We start from the raw sequence: 23799 nt of genomic DNA, 5'->3' as shown, positions 1-23799 counted from the left end.
CTAGGCTCAGTGGTTTAACCCACAGCGCCACCTGGGTCCCGTGGGGTAGGTACAAATGCAAAAAAAAATTAAAAAGTAAGAAATCTGTCTCCCTCCTCCCCTTCGCAATCCTCGATCAGTATCTCGGCGACAGCCCTCTAGCAAAACTGTGACCCCCCGCATAGCAGCGGGTGCGACTAAATTGTAGGGCTTCCAGCCCTACAATTCTATAAAAACCTCCATCTCGGGTGTTCAGCAACCCCAGATAAAATGTCAGAGACACCACGACACAGGATTCTCCAATGGTATTTATTAACATTACAAAAAAAGACGACGACAAGAAGAGGTGTTGCTCTTAAGGAAAGATTCTGCCTGCCCACTTTGCCCCCCAGTTTCCCAGCATCAGACGAAGAAGGCAGGGGGATTTTCCCAGGCATTAAGCCTCGCTGGCCTCCTCCCTGTCCAAACAGAGGTGGGCGAGAAGCACCTCTTTGCACCCAGCGCTGCTGCTCGGTGGCTCTGGCGATGCTCCTTTATCCCTCCTCCATCCACCCGGGTACCAAAAACGAGCACCCGGTCTTGTCGAGGGAGACGGACAGAAGTTCTCAGCACCCGCGACCGCAACAGGTCGACCCGCCAGGTCAAGGCAAAGGGGTTGGCAAAAAGCCACGTGGAGAGAGGGCAGAGGAAGGCGGCCAAGAGCATTTCTCCTGCCAGCTCTCCGGAGCGAGAGCAGGAAGCAGAGATGCTTCTGAATACCAGTCCCCACAAAGCAAGTGCGCTCTCGTGTTCAAATCCTGCTTGCTGTCCCCCCCCCCCGAGGCATCTGCTTGGCGCCTGCGAGAACAGGATGCGGGGCTAGGCGAGTCACTGGCCTGATCCGGCAGGATTTTCCTGTGCAGTACTGCCAGGGATTCTGCCAGGAAGCCCTCGGCCGGATCCAAAATGGTCACAATCCTCTCTGCCCCCCCCCCCCCCGTTTCTCAAGGAGAACAAAAAAGTTGGTTGGCAAAGCCCTGGAGCGCCTCCAGAGAGGGCTCAGAATCCATGCTGTCCTTCCGTGGCCAGGGGAGGCGTCCCACGGTTCCTGCGCAATCCAAAAGAAGAAAGATGCAGTGGGCGAGTGGCGCCCGTGGCGAAAGCCACCAGGAAAGGACAGGGGGCAGGAGCGATGCTGGTTCGGTAGGGAATTTGGCACATGTTGATCAGAGGTGCAGCATCCTCCCGGGGGGTTGTCTTGGGTTCACGGTGCTCCTTCTCCAGTCGGCTTATCAATTTCCCAGCGTCTCCAGGGCTGTCTTTGAAGAAACCTCCCTCATTCCCTTTGGGAGTCCTTGGCTCAGCCTTGCAAGGAGATGCGGAGTCCCCCAGAGGGCAGGCTTTGTTCCTGAGCATCCCCCCCCCTTCCTTTCCCGCTGGACCAGCCAAGGGCTCTTCGTTTTTGGACAGCTCCTTCACCTCCTAGGACTTTGGCCAACCATCCTGTGGGCAGAAAGAGAGACATCAAATTAACACCCAAGAAGGACAGGCGGGTTTCTGAAGAGAGCACGGCCAACGGAGGCAGAGCACTGGGGAACGATGCGCAGGGATGCGGCAGAACCTTTTGCAGTGGGGGTCCTTGGACACGGGTCCCACCGGTATATTTTAAGAGGATCTAGGGCCAGGGTGAGAAGAAGATGAGTGAGCATGTGTTCAGGGGAGTGTGGTCGAGATGATCACGGGTGTGGGAGCCAACTCTGATGAGGAACAGTTGAAGGAATTGGGGATATTTTGCCTGGAGAAGAGAAAACTGAGAAGTGATGAAACAGCTACCTTCAAATCTCTGAAGAGTCATGGAATCATAAAACTGTAGAGTTGGAAGGAACCCCAAGGCTCATCTAGTCCAATGCAATGCAGGAATCTCAGCTAAAGCACCTGCTTAAGAACCTCCATTTTACTTTCTTGGGCTCCTTGATCACTGCAGACGGTGACAGCAGTCACAAAATTAAAAGACGCCTGCTTCTTGGGAGAAAAGCAATGACAAACCTAGACAGCATCTTAAAAAGCAGAGACATCACCTTGCCGACAAAGGTCCGTATAGTTAGCTATGGTTTTCCCAGTAGTGATGTATGGAAGTGAGAGCTGGACCAGAAAGAAGGCTGATCGCCGAAGAATTGATGCTTTTGAATTATGGTGCTGGAGGAGACTCTTGAGAGGATCAAACCTCTCCATTCTGAAGGAAATCAGCCCTAAGTGCTCACTGGAAGGACAGATCGTGAAGCTGAGGCTCCAATACTTTGGCCACCTCATGAGAAGAGAAGAATCCTTGGAAAAGACCCTGATGTTGGGAAAGATTGAGGGCACTAGGAGAAGGGGACGACAGAGGACGAGGTGGTTGGACAGTGTTCTCGAAGCTACGAACATGAGTTTGACCAAACTCTGGGAGGCAGTGCAAGACAGGAGTGCCTGGCGTGCTATGGTCCATGGGGTCACGAAGAGTCGGACACGACTAAACGACTAAACAACAACAAGAACCTCCAAGGAAGGAGAGTTCACCAACTTCTGCAAGCTTCCGAACAGCTCATACGGTCAAAGAGTTCTTCCTGATGTTTAGTCGGAATCTCTTTCCTTGGAAATCGAAGCCACTGGTTTGGGTCCTAGTCTCCGGAGCAAGCTTGATCCCTCTTCCATGTGACGGTCCTTGAGATATTTGAAGATGGCTCTCATCTCTCCTCTCAGTCTTCTGTTCTCCAGGCTAAACATACCCAATTCCTTCAACCGTTCCTAATCATGCTTGGTTTCCGGAACCTGGATCCTCTTGGTCACCCTCCTCTGCCCACCCTCCAGCTTGTCAACATCCTTCTTGTATTGTGGTACCCAGAATTGGATACAGGACTCTAGATGTGGTCTGACCACGGCAGAATACAGTGGGACTATGACTTCCCTTGATCTGGCCAGTGGACTTCAGTTGATGCTACCTAGAAGAGCAATAGTCACTCGTCTTTGGTGCAAAACTGCTCCTAAGGCAGGATGCAGCAGCTAAAAAAGCCAATGCAATTCTGGGCTGCATCAATAGGAGTATAGCATCTAGATCCAGGGAAGTAATAGTACCACTGTATTCTGCTCTGGTCAGACCTCACCTGGAGTACTGTGTCCAGTTCTGGGCACCACAGTTCAAGAAGGATACTGACAAGCTGGAACGTGTCCAGAAGAGGGCAACCAAAATGGTCAAAGGCCTGGAAACAATGCCTTATGAGGAACGGCTTAGGGAGCTGGGTATGTTTAGCCTGGAGAAGAGAAGGTTAAGGGGTGATATGATAGCCATGTTCAAATACAGTGGTACCTCGGTTTATGAACACAATTGGTTCCGGAAGTCTGTTCATAAACTGAAGCGTTCATAAACTGAAGCGAACTTTCCCATTGAAAGTAATGGAAAGTGGATTAATCCGTTCCAGACGGTCTGCGGAGTAACCGTTCATAACCTGAAGCGAACTTTCCCATTGAAAGTAATGGAAAGTGGATTAATCCGTTCCAGACGGGTCCGCGGAGTACTTAAACTGAAGCGTTCATAAACTGAAATATGGGTGTAATTGGTTCCGGAAGTCTGTTCATAAACTGAAGCGTTCATAAACTGAAGCGAACTTTCCCATTAAAAGTAATGGAAAGTGAATTAATCCGTTCCAGATGGGTCCGCAGCGTTCATAAACCGAAAATCCATAAACCGAGGTGTTCATAAACCGAGGTTCCACTGTATATAAAAGGATGTCATATAGAGGAGGGAGGGAGGTTGTTTTCTGCTGCTCCAGAGAAGCGGACACGGGGCGATGGATTCAAACTACAAGAAAGAAGATTCCACCTAAACATTAGGAAGAACTTCCTGACAGTAAGAGCTGTTCGGCAGTGGAATTTGCTGCCAAGGAGTGTGGTGGAGTCTCTTTCTTTGGAGGTCTTTAAGCAGAGGCTTGACAGCCATATGTCAAGAATGCTTTGATGGTGTTTCCTGCTTGGCAGGGGGTTGGACTGGATGGCCCTTGTGGTCTCTTCCAACTCTATGATTCTATGTTGTAGCTTTCAGAAACCTTTTGGTCAAGAGGAGTAAGAGAGACCTCAGTGGTCCTTCCAAAACTGGGCGTTGGCTGACCAGGTCTCTTCTCAGCAGCCCTGCGGACTGCCGGGGTGTGTGTGTGCGGAGGGTAAGTTGGCATCCGTGGCCCAGTGAGACAATAGTTACCTGCTACGCTTGGTGTCCGGTTTCATACATCCCGAAGGAGCTGGAGAGGAAAGGAGACAAGCTTAGAAAGGAAGAAGTCGCCTTCCTGTCCTCCTGTCCTCCTGTCCACCGCACACGCAGCTGGGCCTGGCTTATTTCTTTGGTCCAGAAAGCCTACAGGCTTGAGAGGCAGTGTGGTGTAGTGGTCAGAGTGTCAGACTAGGACCTGGGAGAGACCGGGGTTCAAATCCCCCCACTTGGCCATGGAGCTTTCCAGGTGTGACCCTGTATAAGCCACTCACTCTCAGCCGAACCTACCTCGCAGGGTAGTTGTTATGAAGATAAGAGGAGGAGGAGGAGGAGGGCTACTTACGCCACCTCGAGTTCCTTGGAGGAAAGGTGGGGTGGAAATGCAATAAATCAGGCATCCCCAAACTTCGGCCCTCCAGATGTTTTGGACTACAATTCCCATCATCCCTGACCACTGGTCCTGTTAGCTAGGGATCATGGGAGTTGTAGGCCAAAACATCTGGAGGGCCGCAGTTTGGGGATGCCTGCAATAAATCAAGGTTTCCCCAACTTGGGTCTCCAGCTGTTTTGGGACTACAGTTCCCATCATCCCTGGCCACTGGTTCAGCTAGCTAAGGATGATGGGAGTTGTAGTCCAAAAACAGCGGGAGGAAACAGCTGGGGAAACCCTGCAAGAAACAAACAAACAGATAACGGCAGCAAGGTGGAGCTTCCATGTTCAGTGGCAGTCTATCCTGGAGACAAAGAACTGGGGAGAGGGTTGTTGCCCTCATGCTTTGCTTGTGGGCTTCTAGAAATACTATCTAGCTGAAAGAGATCAGGCTTGTGGGGCTGCCTTTCGACTGATGCAGCAAGAAAACGGCCCCTTGTGAGCTCTTGGGAGAAACTGTGTAGGCAAGGCAGCAGGACAGAGAACTAAAGAAGAGGGTGAAAGGGAGAGCGGGGAAAAGGGGCTGAGCATGGAGACTTGGTGGCTAGGGTGGGAAGGGACTTGGGAAATGTGAGCTCAGGATGCAGAGAGGATGACTGGCTCCCTATGCAGAATTGCAGGATTTTGGCGCTGGAAGGTACTGCCGGAGGTCATCTAATCTAACCCCCTGCTCAGGGCCGGACCACCCATCAGGCAAGGCAAGGCAATCGCTTCCAGCGGCAAGATCCACAGGGGCAGCAGATCCCAAAGAGGAGCTTTATTCCCCCACCCTTGTCCCTGATGTAGATCTTCACTCGCCCTGGCGGGTGCCATTTCCTTGTTGGCCTCAGGGGTCTGGGCCGCTGCGACAGGGACTGCCTCTTCCCAGGGACCGGAAGCTTAGGAACGGACTGAGACCGCCCAGGGCCGTGACGGAGGTTCAAACTGGGACCTAGACTTTGCTTTTGGGGCCTCTGTGCCGCAGGCGGAAACCAGCATCGGAGGGGGTTGGACTTGATGAGCCTTGGAAGTCCCTCCCAACTCCACAATGCTGGCTTCTTAGAGCAAAAAAGCAGAGCACGGAAGTCTCGGCTGGGGGACCTCCAACCAGGATGCAGAGCTGAGTAGCCGTCCCTCGCCTGCTGCCCTCCCTCTAGGTGCCTGGTGTCCAGCACAATGCGGGCAACCTCTGCCTTGCCCTCACCGTCAGGGGGTCGGCTGCGAATGCCGCAACGCTGTTCCTCATCTCGTTCTCGTTTCCTCGCAGAGGGATCAGGGAGATGTTCCCCAGCCGGGAATCCTGCTGTGTCCGGGATGCCCGAACCTTGGAGGACTCCGGCGGCCAGATGTTCCCGCCGTGCTGGGAAGGCGAGAGAGGGAAGAAAAGGTCACAAGGAGCAACGCGGGGAGCACGAAGAAGGGACAAGCTGGATCAGGCCAGGCGGCTACTGGCAGGCCAGTTCTCCCCCTCCTGCTTCACCCTCAGAGAATCCTAGCATTGTAAAGTTGGAAAGGGCCCCAGGGGCCATCTAGCCCAACCCCCTGCAACAACCCTGCGAGGTAGGTCAGGCCGAGAATCCCCTCCACTTACCTGCACAGAGAGGAAGGTGGCAAACCAGCCCCGCAACTCCATCTGCGTGTCACAGCAGAGATACCTGTGTGGGGAAAAGATTATGACAGTGGTACCTTGGTACTCAAAACGCCTTGGTTCCCAAACTCCAAAAACCTAGAAGTAAGGGTTCTGGTTTTCAAATGGTTTTTGGAAGCCGAACGTCCGACACGGCTGTCGGCTATTGTTTCTGGGGTGCCTGCACCAATCGGAAGCTGCGCCTTGGTTTTTGAACATTTCAGAAGTCAAAGTTTGGCGCTTTTGTTTTCGCTATTTATTTTGCGTTTTTGAGGCTTTTTTCGGTTATTTGTTTTTGTCACTGTGTGGAACACGATTGATTGATTGTGTGACTGCAGAAATGGATAAAATCCCCCCATCCAAACAATGACTATCGCCAGTGCAGGTAAGAAAAAAAAATACTCAAGAATTTTATCATCTACAATACTGTCTTACTTATTTTATAGTACAGTACATTGATTATTGCTTTCATTTTATGGATCAATGGTCTCGTTAGGTAGTAAAATCCAGGTTCAATTGCTGTTTTAGGGGTTGTTTTTAAAAGTCTGGAATGGATTAATCCGTTTTGCATTACTTTCTATGGGAAAGCGCACCTTGGTTTTGGAACGCTTTGGTTTTGGAATGGGCTTCCAGAATGGATTATGTTTGAGAACCAAGGTACCACTGTGTGCTTATAGTTATTTATACCTTGCTTTCCCTCAGGTTGGGGACACAAGGTGGCTCACAGGAACAGATAAAACCATTGGGGGGGGGGTAAATCATTACAAAATGAAAAGGAGGGAGGGATGTATCAGGAGTTGTGCCCAACACCTCTTCGCCTCCTGCCTACCAAACTTTTTCGAAAGCCATAAATTATTGCTGCCAATTTTTCTTAAATTTTATTGATTTATCTTTTTTTGTAAACTGCTCTGATCCACCCCACCCACCAGGTGGTATATGAATTTTACAAAATAAATAAAAATGAATTCCCCCAGCTTTTATCGGGATGGGATGGGCTCGAAACAAACAAGCACAAAGCCACAATTGTGGGTCTGACCACCCATCGGCCATTCTCCATCAGCCGCTTACCATTGCTGCTTCTCCAGCTTCTCATTCTCAAAGAAGACGGTGAACCCCCAGCTGGAAAAGAGGGGTGGGGGTGGGGGAGAAAGAGTCAACAGAGAGAAAGCCAGCAAACACACCAGCCGCCTCCATCCCATTTTTTGTGCTGCCTTGGGGAAAATGTTTCCCCTGGGGGTTTCTTCTAACTCTATGATTCTATGCAACAAAATCAGGGTCCTTCCATCAGCTGAGAGCCCTGTGGGTGTGTTTCTTCAGGCCCTCAAAAGTTTCCCCCGGAAGGAGGAGGAACTCGGTGCTCAACTGGTACCACTTAACAGAGCTGTGTGTCTTGTGAAGCAGCTTTGCCACCTGGCGGCCGAGGGCAGGTTGTGCATGAGCTCGAGAAGAACAAGTAAGCAGAGCCCGCAGGATCAGGCCAGGGGCCCAACCAGCCCAGCCTCCTGTTCTCGCGGTGCAAAGCCCACAAGCAGGATCTGAGCCCAAGAACGGCTCTCCCCTCCTGTGGTTTCCGGTAACTGGTGTTGAGAAGCATTGCTGTCTCTGACAATGGAGGCAGAGTATGGCCCTCGATAGCCCTCTCCTAGTCGTCCTAGGTGTATCACTGTCTCCTGTGGCAGAGAGTTCCACAGTTTAACTCTGCGCTGCACAAAGAAGGGTTTTCTTTTATCGGCTCTGAATCTTCCAATTGACAGGAAGGATGGGGGGAGGGGACATGTCCATAGGCGTAACCGGAACTGAGCTATCTGTATTTATGTATTTATTTATTGCCCCCCTGCCCCCTTGGCTACAGCCATGCCAGAGTTTAGGCTCAGGGACTCATGCAGAGATGTGGGAGGCACTCCCCTGAATATGGTGATGATGAGAATATTATTATTATTATTATTATTATTATTATTATTATTATTATTATTTACCCCATGCATCCAACTAGGTTGCCGCAGTCACTCTGGGATGTTTCATGCAGAACACATAAACATAATGAAACATCGCTATGGGCTGCAGGGGGTTGGACTAGATGGCCCTTGGGGGACCCATTAACTCTAAAATTCTCTGATTCTCCGATCCTGAAGGTTCTGAAAGCAGAACCCCTTTGGGGGAGAAGGGCGAGTTGCGCTTACAAAAATTCAGCACAGATAAAGAGGTGTCCTGCCAGGATGAGACTGGCATAGATGAAGAGGCAGCAGGACTTGAACTCAGAGCAGACCCTCACCAGCTCGGAGGACGGACTTTCTTCTTTATTCCCAGGTAGATCTTCAGGTTCTTCACTGGCCATTCTTTCTCTGGTTTGTGGCTCTGGAGAAGAAGGGGAAGAGTGAGAGAGCAGAAAGGGAATTTACAATTCTACGACTCATCGTCATAAAATTGTAGAGCTGGAAGGGACCCCAAGGGTCATCTAGTCCAACCCCCTGAAATGCAGAAATCACAGGTGCCCATCCAACCTCTGATTAAAAACATCAGATAGTTGTTCATTTCCTTGGCATCTGATGGGAGGGAGTTTCACAGGGAGGGAGCCACTACCGAGAAGGCCCTCTGCCTAGTTCCCTGTAACTTGGCTTCTTGCAGTGAGGGAACTGCCAGAAGGCCCTCAGAGCGCTGGATCTCAGTGTCCGGGCAGAACGATGCGGGTGGAGACGCTCCTTCAGGTCTACAGGGCCAAGGCCATTTAGGGCTTTAAAGGTCAGCACCAACACTTTAAATTGAGCTCGGAAACGTACTGGGAGCCAATGTAGGTCTTTCAAGACCGGTGTTACGTGGTCTCGGCGGCCGCTCCCAGTCACTAGTCTAGCTGCCGCATTCTGGATTAGTTGTAGTTTCCGGGTCACCTTCAAAGGTAGCCCCACGTAGAGCGCATTGCAGTAGTCCAAGCGGGAGATAACCAGAGCATGCACCACTCTGGCAAGTCAGTCTGCAGGCAGGTAGGGTCTCAGCCTGCGTACAAGATGGAGCTGGTAGACAGCCGCCCTGGACACAGAATTGACTCCCAGGCTGCGCACCTGGTCCTTCAAAGCCCTGGTTTAGGGCTTTCAATGTCAGCACCAACACTTTGAATTGTGCTCAGAAACATCCTGGGAGCCAACGTAGGTCTTTCAAGAGCTGGGCTCTTAGAATCATAGAATCATAGAGTTGGAAGAGACCACAAGGGCCATCCAGTCCAACCCCCTGCCAAGCAGGAAACACCATCAAAGCATTCCTGACAGATGGCTGTCAAGCCTCCGCTTAAAGACCTCCAAAGAAGGAGACTCCACCACACTCCTTGGCAGCAAAATCCACTGCCGAACAGCTCTTACTGTCAGGAAGTTCTTCCTAATGTTTAGGTGGAAACTTTTTTCTTGTAGCTTGAATCCATTGCTCTGTGTCCGCTTCTCTGGAGCAGCAGAAAACAACCTGTCTCCCTCCTCTATATGACATCCTTTTATATATTTGAACATGGCTATCATATCACCCCTTAACCTTCTCTTCTCCCAGGCTAAACAAAATGCAAAATGGACATTAAGTGCCTGGGAGCCGCCATGGCTTCTGCCAGCCACATGATGCTGGCCCGACTCTCAGAACCAGCAGGCGACGAGGCTCACTCCTGGAGAGGTTTGGCAAGGGGACCTCTGCACGTACCCGGACTTCCTTGTAGAGGCGCAGGCAGCTGCTGTTGAGGATGAAGTATCGGTCGTGGAAGCCGGTGCTGAGCCCCACGCCCAGCACGTTCTTCTCCTCCCGGAACTTCATCATGCCATGCTTGCTGTCGCCCACCTTGCTGGCTGGGGAAGAACAAAGGCATCAGGAAGCTGGAGGGGGTGGGTGGGGGCGCCAAGCAACTGAGGACTAGCACCATGGCAGGGCTTATGGGGGCAACGGAGGAGGGAGGCGGCAAGGGCCGGTCAGCAATTGCTGAAGGGCAACTCCGTAGGTTAAAAGAGAAGTGGGGGGATCATGGGATTGCAGAGTTGGAAGGGACCAAGAGGGCCATCTAGTCCAGCCCCTGCAATGCAGGAATCTTTTGCCCAACATAGGACTCGAACCCACAACCCTGAGGATAAGAGTCTCATGCTCTTAATATGGAAATGTAATTGAGTATTTCTTTTCATTCACATTTTCCTCCCCCCCTCCTTTTCTTCTTTACACCACTTTTTAATAAATGAAATTCTTCGAATAAAAAAAAGGAGTCTCATATTCTACCAATTGAGCTATCCCTTGGGGTTTTTTTTGGGGGGGGGGGTCAGCTCTCCCGTTCCCCTGCCCTCAAACGGGTGCAACACAGAGGCTTAGCAGGCTTGTTGTGGGAGCCCCACGGTGGTCGTCCCCTGTTGTTCATCGCGAGCATTTGGGACTCAGGTGTATACTGCTCCCAGCTCTGGAGGCTCCATAAGTTAAGAGCCACTGAGGTACCTTCTCTTTATTCACTTTGAAAAACATGTCCAATTCCTCCTTCTTAAAGATACCGAGAGCCGGGTTTGGCAAACTGCCCTTCCTGGAAAGGTATCTCATAAATTAAACGTCATCTAAAAGGCACAGCTCAAATGACTGCCGCTGTTTTATTGATTATAGTTTAGAAATTATTTATTATAATTGTTAAGAGTGGATTTCTGTTTAATTTTTATATGCTGATATTTAATATTACTCTGTACTATCCTAATGGATTGTTGAATATTACTTCCTTTGATGTAAGTTATGTTTTATTATCACATTTTTGTATTGGATTAGATTGTTTATAAGGTGTACATTCTTTGTTTCTTCAGCTTGTAAACCGCCTTGGGTATTGTAAAACAGAAAGACGGTACACAAATTAAAAGTGATGATGATGATGACTGGTTATTTTTTTAAAAAATTGTGCCATGATTTTATTTCTTAGACAAATATTGAAGCACAGGGTCGCTCAGTGACACTTACGCTATGCTAGGCATCCTTTTACAAACTTCAATCATATCATCACTTATTTGCCTTTTCCCTAAACTGAAAAGTCCCAAACCCTGCAACCTTTCCTCGTAGGGGAGTCTGTAAGGTGGTGTTTCATGCATTGCGACTTGCTATTATTTTCACTGAGGGTAGTTTCATAATTCTTTATTGCAATTGCTACAAGTGAATTTCCGTTCAATTGCTGTTTACCAATATTTTGAGACTTAATTGCATTGTGTACGATTGTATCCTAGTGGATTATTGAACATTACGTCATTCGATACAAGTTCTTTATTTTAAAATTATGACATCGTTATATTGGGTCAGATTATTCCAAGGGGGGTGATCTGTGCTGCCTGTTTTGCTGCCACAAACCGCATGTGTAATACATAGTGTATATGTGTATAGCAGGCACCCCCAAACTTCGGCCCTCCAGATGTTTTGGACTACAATTCCCATCTTCCTCGACCACTGGACCTGTTAGCTAGGGATCATGGGAGTTGTAGGCCAAAACATCTGGAGGGCCGCAGTTTGGGGATGCCTGGTGTATAGTAATAAGAGAAAAGAGGTAGTGTGGTACCTCGGTTCTCGAATGTCATCCGTTCCGGAAGACCGTTCGACTTCCGAAACGTTTGAAAACCGAGGCGCAAAGGGCAGCCTGCAAATTCAATAGAGAAAATTGAAAAACAAGTCAGCGGAAGCCGTTCGACTTCCGAGGCACGTTCGAAAGTCTACTTCCAGGTTTTCGGCATTAGGGTTCCAAAACGTTCATCAACGGAGATATTCGAGAACCGAGGTACCACCGTATACAAATTAAAAGTGGGAAATGAAATGAAATGAAATGTGTTTTGATATGGGCAGTTTTGTTTCCAGCTCCTTTCCTCATGATCCCTAGCCTGGAATTTCCTGCACCCCGGGGTCCATGTCTTCCCTCTGCTCTCTGCTACAACCTCGGGGTCTCGCTCCAGGTCTGCCCCTTCCCTCTGTGTGGCAATGGGCTTCCTCTGCCCCTGCCTACCTACCTAGATAGAGGAGCATGTTCTCCATCGAGAGCTGCTTTTTCACCACCAGGTAGCTGTCCTTGCCCAGGCTGTGCAGGATGGGAAGGACCTTCTCGCTGTAGTGCAGAGGCCGTTCTGCGTGCGAGAGAGAGAAAGAGAGAAACTGGAGGGTAAATAAGACTTTCCAAGGAGAAAATACAGAAAGAGAGAGAGAGAGAGGAGTGGCAGAAAAACATATGGATGTGCAAGCATAACTCTGCGGCAGTGTTAGAAACACACGATGTACAGTATAAGCTAGGTGCCCGTGGCTCCTTAAATCAGGGTTACAGCCACCAAAACGCAATACCTGGTGGCCATTTTTTGGGTCAGATGGCACGCAAAAAGGAGCCAGATTGTCTTCTGAAGACGCAGGAATGAATTTGCTGCTGTGTATGTGGCCCTGGTGCTTCCTTTTCGCCTGAGATGTTGCTCTTTGCGCATTCCAAGGAGGCCCCTGCTAAGTCGCTCATTTGAAATTCCCTTTGCCACGCAACAAAGGCGAGGAGGTGCCCCTATACAGTGGAACCTCGGTTTTCGGGCATCTCGGAAGCTGAATGTTTCCGCTTTCAAATGCCAAAACCCCAGAAATACCGTACTTTTCCGCGTATGAGACTAGGTTTTTTTTTTTTTACTAAAAAATGTTAAAAGGGGGGTAGCCTTATACACAGGGGCAATCTCTCCCCATTTTCTTAATCCTGAACCCCCCAAATAGGGTGTGTCTTATACAAGGGGGCGTGTTATAACACGTAGAAATTGCCGGACACTGAGGTCCAGCACTGAGGGCCTTCTGGCGGTTCCCTCGTTGAGAGAAGCCAAGTTGCAGAGAACTAGGCAGAGGGCCTTCTCGGTGGTGGCACCCGCCCTGTGGAATGCCCTCCCAACAGATGTCAAAGAGGAAAACAACTACCAGACTTTTAGAAGGGAGGCTTTTAATGTTTAATAGATTACTGTGTTTTATTTTTCTGTTGGAAGCCGCCCAGAGTGGCTGGGGAAACCCAGCCAGATATGGGCAGGGTATTATTATTATTATTATTATTATTATTATTATTATTATTATTATTATTAGAAATATGGTAATTGCTTCTGTTTTCGAACACGCCTCAGAAGGAGGCACATTTCTCCATTTTCTCAATGGATTCTGCGGACCGTCCACTAAGCCTCGGTTCTCAAACGTTTCAGAAGCCGAATGGTCTTCCGGAACGGATTACGTTCGACAACCAAGGCACCTGGGGAACCCAAGACTGCTGAAGTTCAGATTGGGCAAGTTGCCTCCAACATCGCGACGGAAGAAAACCCGCTGCAGAGTTTAGGCAGGGGGCCACCAGAGAGGCGCATCTTTTGTGGCACTTCCAAGGGGGTCCCTCCGAACAGGGGGTGGGTCTGCCCCCAGGGAAGAGGATGCTCTGAGCACCGGAGTCCCCCAGAGGTCGCCTACCTGCCTCCTCCCGCTCATTGACTTCGAAGCAGCTCCAGAACTCTTTCTCCTTCATGACGATTTTCCGCCGGTCCAAGATTTCGAAGGTCAGTTCTTCCGCAGTCATGGTGGCCGGGATCTGGAGACGGAGAAGGTGTGGTGGGGTGAATAAAGGACACACCCCCTCCTCAGCGTTTCAAATAAGAAGGTGGCATCCTAATGCTATGGGACACGGTAGCTGACATCACAACCGCTAGCTTTTATAGCATCCTGGGAGATCAGGATTCAAATTTCTCACTTGGCTATGAAGCTCAGCGGGCTAGTCGATGACTGTCAGCCTAACCCACCTTGAAGGGTCGTTGTGGAGGTTAAATGAGGAAGGTGGAGAACCATGTTGTATGCTCCTCGGAGAAAAAGGCGGGATATATGAATGCAAGGACAGATCGTGAAGCTAAGGCTCCAATACTAACCTAAATCTGGTCCTGTCTGCAATTCTACAATTATATGATTCCTGAAGCTGAGGCTCCAATACTTTGGCCACCTCATGAGAAGAGAAGAATCCTTGGAAAAGACCCTGATGTTGGGAAAGATGGAGGGCACTAGGAGAAGGGGACGACAGAGGATGAGATGGTTGGACAGTGTTCTCGAAGCTACGAACATGAGTTTGACCAAACTGCGGGAGGCAGTGGAAGACAGGAGTGCCTGGCGTGCTATGGTCCATGGGGTCACGAAGAGTCGGACATGACTAAACAACAACAAATATGAATGCAATACATAAAGTTTTAAAAATAAGTGTGCTTTACCAACACTTAAGAAATGGGAAAAGGGGAGCAGGGCTAAGGAGGCTGGTTAATTAATATATATGATTAATGCCATATTTGTGAAGTTCCATTGTTTTCTTATGAGACTGCTACCGTGTTTCTCCTAAAATAAGACGTGCCTCTAAAATAAGCCATGGCACGATCTTTTAAAGGCAAAAAAATATAAGACATCCCCCCAAAATAAGACATGTTGGGGGTACCGGTACCTACCCAACCCAGCGGGAGCCGGCAAATGCAGCAGCGCGCGCCGCGCCGCGCCCCAGCCCAGCGGGAGCCCCAGCACAGCGACGTGCCGAGCTCCGACTGAACGGGCCCCAGGACCCGGCAGCGGGCGGTGCGCGAAGCCGCAGCAGCCGGCAGGAGCCGGCAGCAGCCCCAGCCGCACCGCACCGCGCCGCGCCGCGTCAAGCCCAGGGACCCAGCAGTGGGCTCAGCGGGTGGCGCGCGAAGTCGCAGCAGCCGGCAGAAGCCGGTAGCAGCCCCAGCCGCGCCGCGCCGCACCGCGTCAAGCCCAGGGACCCAGCAGTGGGCGGCGCGCGAAGCCGCAGCAGCCGGCAGGAGCCGGCAGCAGCCCCAGCCACGCCGCGCCGCACCGCGTCAAGCCCAGGGACCCAGCAGTGGGCTCAGCGGGCGGCGCGCAAAGCCGCAGCAGCCAGCAGGAGCCGGCAGCAGCCCCAGCCGCGCCGCACCAAGCCCAGGGACCCAGCAGTGGGCTCAGCGGGCGGCGCGCGAAGCCGCAGGAGCCGGCAGCAGCCCCAGCCGTGCCGTGCCGCGCCGCACCGCGTCAAGCCCAGGGACCCAGCAGTGGGCTCAGCGGGCGGCGCACAAAGCCGCAGGACCCGGCAGGAGCCGGCAGCAGCCCCAGCCACGCCGCGCCGCACCACGTCAAGCCCAGGGACCCAGCAGTGGGCTCAGCGGGCGGTGCAAGAAAGCCCCGTAACATACTTACAGTAGCAATGCTGTACCATGCTTAATAAAAAATAAGACATCCCCCGAAAATAAGCCGCGATGTGTTTTTTTATAGGAAAAATAAATATAAGACGTGTCTTATTTTAGGAGAAACACGGGTATTTATTGTTTGCAAGCCGCTTTGAGATTCATTTGAATGAACAGCGGCAAAGAAATACAATATATCAGGGATGGCAGACGAAATTGTGGGAATGTGCTGAAACGGCTGAACTCAGAAGCAGAATTCAAGACCAAGAGAAGGGAGTTTTTAAAGAAAGAATGGGGAAAATTGAAGAATATATAAAGAATTATTGTAGTAAACATCTCAAAACAATAGCAGGGTTAGAGTAATTGGAGCAGAGAGAGAAATAACAAAATAAGATAAAGAGGGTGAAAATAAAAGGGCAAAGGGGTATTTTGGATATGCAGTTGAATAGGGGAGACTATAATTAAGCACAGAAGATGGGGAAGGAAAGTCAATGACAATGAGAGGAATTAAATTGTGTAATGTGTTTTTGTGTTGCAAAACTGAAAATTGTAAATACAGGTGAAACTCGGAAAATTAGAATATGGTCGAAAAGTGCATTTATTTCAGTAATGCAACTTAAAAGGTGAAACCAATATATGAGATAGATGCATGACATGCAAAGCAAGATATGTCAAGCCTTGATTTGTTGTAATTGTAATTATTTGTCATTAGGGGGGGTCAATTATAAATGGAATGTAATTAATGAAATGTAATAGTGATGTTTATTTTTGTATAATTGTAACTATTTCTTTTATTACTGTGGAATTTCCAAAAGAAAGCATTTGTAAAAATTAAATGAAAAGTAAAAAATAATAAGTTGCATTACTGAAATAAATGGACTTTTTGACGATATTCTAATTTTCCGAGTTTCACCTGTAAAATGTGTTGTTGTTTTTAAAAAAGAAATACAATGGATCAAAACAAAGCAAAACAAAAACAAAACCCACACACCATAAACACAGGGCCACTCTTTTGTATGCTGTGATCCAAATGTGGTTAGGATTGCTATACATCCCAGATTTCCTGGACATATCTGGAAGACTGCAGTGGGCAGCGGCGTCTGGGTGGAAATCGAGAAAACGTTCGAGAAAATCCGGACGTCCGGCAGCCCATGTCAGTTTCCCGTAAAAAGAGCTCAACAACGGCTCCACAACTTTGCCAAAAAAACAACAACACAACTTTTCTGTCCATATTTCAGTTTTGTGAAATATTTCTGTTCATATCTTCTGTCCATATTTTACTGCTTGAAATATGGCAGCCCTAAGTTCCCCCAGCTCTTGTGGGTGCAACTGGTTTTTCTCTCATAGAATCATAGAGTTGGAGGAGACCACAAGGGCCATCCAGTCCAACCCCCTGCCAAGCAGGAAACACCATCAAAGCATTCTTGACATATGCCTGTCAAGCCTCTGCTTAAAGACCTCCAAAGAAGGAGACTCCACCACACTCCTTGGTAGCAAATTCCACTGCCAAACAGCTCTTACTGTCAGGAAGTTCTTCCTAATGTTTAGGTGGAATCTTCTTTCTTGAAGTTTGAATCCATTGCTCCGTGTCCGCTTCTCTGGAGCAGCAGAAAACAACCTTTCTCCCTCCTCTATATGACACCCTTTTATATATTTGAACATGGCTATCATATCACCCCTTAACCTCCTCTTCTCCAGGCTAAACATACCCAGCTCCCTAAGCCGTTCCTCATAAGGCATCGTTTCCAGGCCTTTGACCATTTTGGTTGCCCTCCTCTGGACACGTTCCAGCTTGTCAGTATCCTTCTTGAACTGTGGTGCCCAGAACTGGACACAGTACTCCAGGTGAGGTCTGACCAGAGCAGAATACAGTGGTACTATTACTTCCCTTGATCTAGATGCTATACTCCTATTGATGCAGCCCAGAATTGCATTGGCTTTTTTAGCTGCTGCATCACACTGTTGACTCATGTCAAGTTTGTGGTCTACCAAGACTCCTAGATCCTTTTCACATGTACTGCTCTCAAGCCAGGTGTCTCCCATCCTGTATTTGTGCCTTTCATTTTTTTTGCCCAAGTGTAGTACTTTACATTTCTCCCTGTTAAAATCCATCTTGTTTGCTTTGGCCCAGTTGTCTAATCTGTTACGGTCATTTTGAAGTGTGATCCTGTCCTCTGGGGTATTAGCCACCCCTCCTAATTTTGTGTCATCTGCAAACTTGCTCAGGATGCCCTCAAGCCCATCATCCAAGTCATTGATAGAGATGTTGAATAAGACTGTTGCTGCTTATTAGGGCCAATTGCAAAGAGGATGCGTGATGCTTCAGAGAGGAGCTTGAACCTGATGTTCAAAGATGTGCTCTGTTGCATCATGGCGGGATTTGAAGTGTGGCCATTGGGATTGGGGTGAGGGACCAGGGACCTTCTGGATAATGTTCAGCTGCAGTCCATCATCTTGTTTGCTTTGGCCCAGTTGTCTAATCTGTTAGACAACTGGCCCAGTTGTCTAATCGTTTCCCCATCCTTGCCAACACACAGACAACGTCCCACCACTGTGCTCCCCCCCCCAATGGCTTGCCAAGAGAGGCCGGTTTCTCTCCCACCAGAGACATCAGCCACCAAGGGGGCTGCCTCCTCCCCGTGCGACCGAGCCCTTCGTGGGTCTCCTCTCTGACCCTCCCTCCACGCACCTTGATGTGCTGCTCTGCTTCCGTCTTCTTCTCCTCCAGGTACACTGTGCAGATGAAGTCTCCAGCTTGCTGAGTGGAGAAGGAAACGGGGTGAAAAAGGCAGCAGGTCCCAGGCATTCGAGGCGCTGTTGGACTACAACTCCCAGCAGCCCCAGAAGCCAGGGATGATGGGAGCTGGAGTCCAAAACATGTACTTAGAAGGACAGAGGATTTCTGCCAAGAATGAAAGCTCCGAGCAAAGGCCTTAAACTGGACATTGCACTGAAAACAACCTTAGAACCAACATTTAATTTCCTGTCCCCATCTTCGTCCAGAAGATCAAGTGTGGGACCAGACCATGCAAATGAGGAGGGTTTTGCCAGGCTGCCTCCAGCTCCCCATCAACACAACTGTTGAATCCTGACAAGACAGAAGTACTCTTTTTGGGGACAGGGGGCATGTGGGTGTGGGGGACTCCCTGGTCCTGAATGGCGTAACTGTGCCCCTGAAGGACCAGATGCGCAGCCTGGGAATCCTTTTGGACTCACAGCCGTACATGGACATGGAGGCACAGGTCAATTCTGTGTCCAGGGCAGCTGTCTACTAGGCTGAGACCCTACCTGCCTGCAGACTGTCTCACCAGAGTGGTGCATGCTCTGGTTATCTCCCGCTTGGACTACTGCAGTGCGCTCTACGTGGGGCTACCTTTGAAGGTGACTCGGAAACTGCAACTAATCCAGAATGCGGCAGCTAGACGGGTGACTTAAGAGTGGCTGCCGAGACCACATAACACCAGTCCTGAAAGACCTACATTGGCTCCCAGTATGCCTCCGAGCACAATTCAAAGTGTTGGTGCTGACCTTGAAAGCCCTAAACGGCCTCGGTCCAGTATACCTGAAGGAGCGTCTCCACCCCCATCATTCTACCCAGACACTGAGGTCCAGCTCCGAGGGCCTTCTGGCGGTTCCCTCCCTGCAAGAAGTGAGGGTACAGGGAACGAGGCAGAGGGCCTTCTCGGTGGTGGCACCCGCTCTGTGGAACACCCTCCCACCAGATATCAAAGAAATAAACAGCTACCAGTACATGACATTTAGAAGACATCTGAAGGCAGTCCTCTTTAGGGAAGCATTTAATGGTCAATAGATTATTGAATTTTAATACTTCTGTTGGAAGCCACCCTGAGTGGCTAGAGAAACCCAGCCAGATGGGCGGGGTATAAATAATAAATTATTATTCTTATCAAGATTGGTGCAGAGAAGGAGAAAAGGAGGGCAGCCTTGTTATTATGCCTCTGCTTCCCCGCCCAACCCTAACCCTACTCCATCTCACCTGAGTTGCACTAGAGGAACCGGCCTCACGCATCTTCATGATGGCCGTGATCTCCTCCTGCTGCTTCCTCATCTCCTCCTCGTCCACCTGCCGAGCATTTGAGAAAGAGAGAGAAGACTAAAGAGGAGAAACCAAGCCGGGGACGGGGGGCGGGGGGCGGGGGGCGGAGGCCAAGGCTTTGCTTCTGCCAGGAAAGAAAATCAGTGTCAAATCGTTGCGATGGGGATCCAGGAAAACAGCGGCAGCAGTTTCAGGCGAGTCAGGCTTGGTTTTCCCCCTGAAATGTTTCAAGCCAGCCTCTTTTTCACGGGCAATCCATTGCCTTTGCAGAGCAGAGAGAAGAAATTTCTGCTCCGCTGCAGCAAAACATGTCTCTCCCACATCGGAGTCTCCAACCGCTTGGCTTCGCCCCCGATGGCACACTTTTCCGTTGTCCCTCGAGGCAGACGGGTGCCAACGAAAGGTGAAACAGACGGGGGAAGTGCTTGAGAGCTCAGCTGATGCCCTCCAGAGTGCTGGGCAAGAAACCTCTTTGCATTTAAGGCGAAGCACTCGACCCACTCAAGACCAGACCAGGAATGGGAGCTGGGTGACCTGCCTTGGCCCTGGGGCTTGTGAGGGGGAGCATGTCCTAAGAATGGGGGGGGGGCCCTGAAGTTGACCAAAGGCCCCCTAAGTCTGTGCCCTCCGTGAGATTCATTCAAACTATGTGCTCCATTCATTCAAACTATGTGCTCCATTCATTCAAACAACATGTTCCATTCATTCAAACAACGTGTTCCATTCATTCAAACAACGTGTTCCATTCATTCAAACTATGTGTTCCATTCATTCAAACTATGTCTTCCATTCATTCAAACTATGTGATTCATTCAAACTACAGTGGTACCTCTGGTTATGGATGTAATTCGTTCCAGGGTGCTGCGTGCACCCCGAAAAATCAATTAACTAGAGGCGCCGCTTCTGTGCATGCGATAGAGCGCTTCTGCGCATGCGCGAGGGGCGAAACCGGGAAGTATACACTTCCGGGTTTGCCATGGCTGAAACCCAAAGATTCCATAACCTGGAGGTGACGCAACACGAGGTACCAACTATGGATGCTTTAGCTAAGATCCCTGCCTTGCAGGGGGTTGGACTAGAGGACCCCCGGGGTCCCCCCAACTCTACGATTCTATTATTCTACGACTATGCGCTGCGTGAAGAAGGACTTTCTTTTACTGGTCCTGAGTCTTCCAGGATTCCCTGCTGGGTGCTTTCCCTCCAAGCAGGACATAGCCCACCCTGGGGAGTCCCAGTCCTGCCCAGTGACAGGCGGAGGGGGTATGTCCCACTGGCAGCCCCCCTCCCGACCCTGCTCCAGCCTGGCCCCCCTCCCATCCCAGAGGGCAAGGCATCTGTCCGCCCCCCGTCCCCCGGCCGAACGTACGCTGAAAATGTCCACGTAGCACCGAATGAGGTCCTCCACCACGCGCCCCGCCTTGTAGTCCTTGCCGTCCGTCTGGAAGAGTGTCGGCCCAAAGACAATGGCCAGGTTGTGTGTGGTCATCTGGTTCATGTCCGAGAAGCACTGGACCCTGCGAGGGAGGCAAAGCGGCTGCTGGGAAATGGGGGGGGGGCTGTCTTGCTCTCTGTCCAGCGAGAAGAGCCTCAAAGGGGGCGATGCCTTAGGCCAGGGGCTGGGGATATCTATCAATATATTGCAGGGGGTGATTTATTTTATTTATTTGTAGGATTTATTTTTTTAATTTTTTCTATTCATTTATTTGGAGGGTTTATTTTTATTTTTATTGTTCACTTATTTGTAGGATTTATTTATATTAATATTTATTTATTTGGAGGATTTATTTAGTTCTTTATCTGTTTGTTTGTTTGTTTGTTTGGAGGGTTTATTTTATTATATATACAATTTATTTTGTTTATTATTTTGTTATTTATTAGGATGGTTTGTTTGGTTTATTATTTATTTATTTATTTATTTATTTGCAGACATTGCCCCCCCCCCATTTATGTGCATTCAATTATGTGTGTGACGAACCCAAAAGCGACCCGGAAATGTCACTAAAAGGGCAGAACAGGAGCAGACCAGGGTACTTGCAAGCTTTTTCGACGAGTTTCAATTATACGTGTTTTCACTGAAGCGCACAGTGCCTCGGAATGTAACCCCTTTGTAAATGGGGAGGGGCTTCCTGTATGTCCCCCCACTCTTCAGCCAAAAAGGCTCCAAGAGCAGCTTAACTGCAATCTCCCCCCCCCCCATTTTTTTTAAACGAAACAAAATACCCATGACACACAAGGGGAAACGGATGGGGAGGGAAGAGGAAAAAGCAAATCTCAGATGTCCATTTCTAACCTATTGCTGCTATAAGTACCAGCTAGCCCAAATCAGGGGCAGAAGCCTCCAGCAAATGGGCCGCCTGCGTCCTTTTTCTCCTGCTGACACAGCCGGATGGAACGGATTCCCCCGGGTGACAGCTGGGGGGGGGGGCGATGCCTGACTGACAACCATCAGAGGCAGGCCCAGGTGATTCTTTGCTTTGCTCCCTTGCAGCCACACACCCACAGGGACTTCTGCGTCCAGGCACCCCCTCTCCACCCAGGTGTTCTGGCCAACTAGAAGGTGCAGAGTCAGGTCCAGCCAAGGCGGGTGGCCTAGGCAGAAGGGCGGCCTGAGATCTGCGATGCCCTTCTCACCTGTACAGGTGATTGATCAGCGCTTTCACCGTGGCTCTGTTGACCGCAGGGAGGCTGTTGAGGAGCTTCCGATAGCGGCCGACCTTCTCCTTGTCGTCTTCGATGGCTGGAAGGGTGAGAGAGATGCAAATAAGGAATCGAGATGAATCTTTCCATCTGGGGGAAAGTTTCCATGATAAAAATGATAGCTCTACCCAAGATCCTTTTTTTGTTTCAAAATATACCGATAATAATTGGAACTAAATACCTGAAGGACTGGCAGAAAGATCTGGCGGATTTTATATGGCAGGGCAAGAAGGCGAGGATGAAAATGGAGACGCTAATTAGCCCGAAAGAAGCTGGAGGTTTTGCATTACCGGACCTGAAAAGGTACTTTGAAGCGGCCTGTTGGACTTGGTTGAGGGAGTGGTGTGTTTTAAAAACAACTGACACCCTGGAGTTGGAAGGGTACAACAAAATTTACAGCTGGCATGGCTATATGATGTATGATAAGAGCAAAAATCACAAAGGATTTAAAAACCATACGATTAGGAGAGCATTATTAGAAGTGTGGGAAAGAACAAGAGAAAGAATAATAGGAAGAACACCATGGTGGCTGTCGCCGCTGGAAGCGAATGCAACCCTAAATTGTTATAAAAAAGAAAATTGGCTGACATACAGGGAAATAACTGAAATTGAAAATGGGGATATTATTCTGAAAAGCTATGAGGAATTGAAAGATAAAGGTGTATCTTGGTTGGAATATTTCCAAATTAAGGCAACATTCGAAAAAGATAAAAGCACTAGGGGGTTTGAAAATAAGTCAACACGATTTGAAAAAGAAATTTTGAATTGTAACGAAAAATTACTTTCCAAAGTGTATAGACTTTTAGAAGAATCAGAAACAAATTATGAAGTGAAAAACAAAAATATGTGCAAATGGGAACAAGATATTGGATACGAAATAGGCTTAGACGATTGGAAGAAATTTTGGAAGAATAGTATAAAGTTCACATCTTGTTACTCTCTAAGAGAGAACTTTATGAAACTCCACCACAGATGGTACTTGGTACAGGCTAGCAAAAATGAACAAAAACATGAGCAACAAATGTTGGAGGTGCCAAAGCGCGGTCGGCTCCCTGTTTCATATGTGGTGGACATGCCCAGACATGCAAAAATACTGGGACATGATACATACGGAAATCCAAAAGTTAATAAAAATAGCATTTTCTAAAAAAGCAGAATCCTACCTTCTGGGCATCCTAAGTAGTGAAATACCATATGACAGAACCAATATATTTCTATATGCGACGACAGCCGCCAGAATGTTACTTGCTAAATATTGGAAAGGTACCCTTATACCAACAAAAGGGGAATGGGTAAACAAATTATGCGAATATCTGGAGTTGGCGAAACTCACAGATACAATACGACAAAAACCAAAAAACAGGATTAAAAAACAATGGGAATGTTTAAATGACTACTTAACGAAAACAGACAAGGGGACAAAAACATGGCTATGTTTGGAATAACCTTGTAAGGATGAGTAGCGTATATACAGTATATATTGTTAGATAGATTTAAAGGTAAAATGTTTATTGAAATATTTTTAACAGGAGGATGAAAATGTAACAAGAAATACTGTGCTGAAAGCGGTGGAAGCACTATGCCCTTGAGATGATCTTTCTCAAGTGGACCTTTATATAATCTTTTTTTTTTTGCTTTCTTTTCCCCCTC

At 49.0% G+C, this 23799-nt stretch overlaps 1 protein-coding gene across 19 annotated transcripts in view; it reads right to left on the bottom strand.

Annotated features, from left to right (window-relative positions):
• Positions 1 to 269: 269 nt before the first annotated feature.
• The window catches only part of ARAP1 (ArfGAP with RhoGAP domain, ankyrin repeat and PH domain 1), a 127991-nt gene continuing 104461 nt past the window's right edge, over positions 270 to 23799 (bottom strand). For 10 of the 19 annotated variants that reach the window (XM_088668489.1, XM_088668487.1, XM_088668491.1 and 7 more), the window contains 12 exons: positions 22084 to 22189; positions 20819 to 20966; positions 19393 to 19479; positions 18085 to 18153; positions 13660 to 13777; positions 12207 to 12320; positions 9907 to 10049; positions 8507 to 8589; positions 7303 to 7353; positions 6199 to 6262; positions 5812 to 5967; positions 270 to 1461 (listed from right to left, as the gene is read on the bottom strand). In XM_088668489.1, the coding sequence (XP_088524615.1) occupies positions 1441 to 1461; positions 5812 to 5967; positions 6199 to 6262; positions 7303 to 7353; positions 8507 to 8589; positions 9907 to 10049; positions 12207 to 12320; positions 13660 to 13777; positions 18085 to 18153; positions 19393 to 19479; positions 20819 to 20966; positions 22084 to 22189 (1160 nt within the window). In that variant the 3' untranslated portion in view covers positions 270 to 1440. Of the gene's footprint in view, positions 1462 to 4189; positions 4230 to 5811; positions 5968 to 6198; positions 6263 to 7302; positions 7354 to 8506; positions 8590 to 9906; positions 10050 to 12206; positions 12321 to 13659; positions 13778 to 18084; positions 18154 to 19392; positions 19480 to 20818; positions 20967 to 22083; positions 22190 to 23799 lie in introns of all 19 variants that reach the window. The other 9 variants (XM_088668488.1, XM_088668494.1, XM_088668490.1 and 6 more) reach the window with 3 other exon arrangements.

The sequence above is a fragment of the Zootoca vivipara genome, chromosome 4, assembly GCF_965207765.1.
Source record: "Zootoca vivipara chromosome 4, rZooViv2.hap1.1, whole genome shotgun sequence".
Taxonomy (NCBI): Eukaryota; Metazoa; Chordata; class Lepidosauria; order Squamata; family Lacertidae; genus Zootoca; species Zootoca vivipara.
This window is presented reverse-complemented; position numbering and strand designations above follow the sequence as displayed.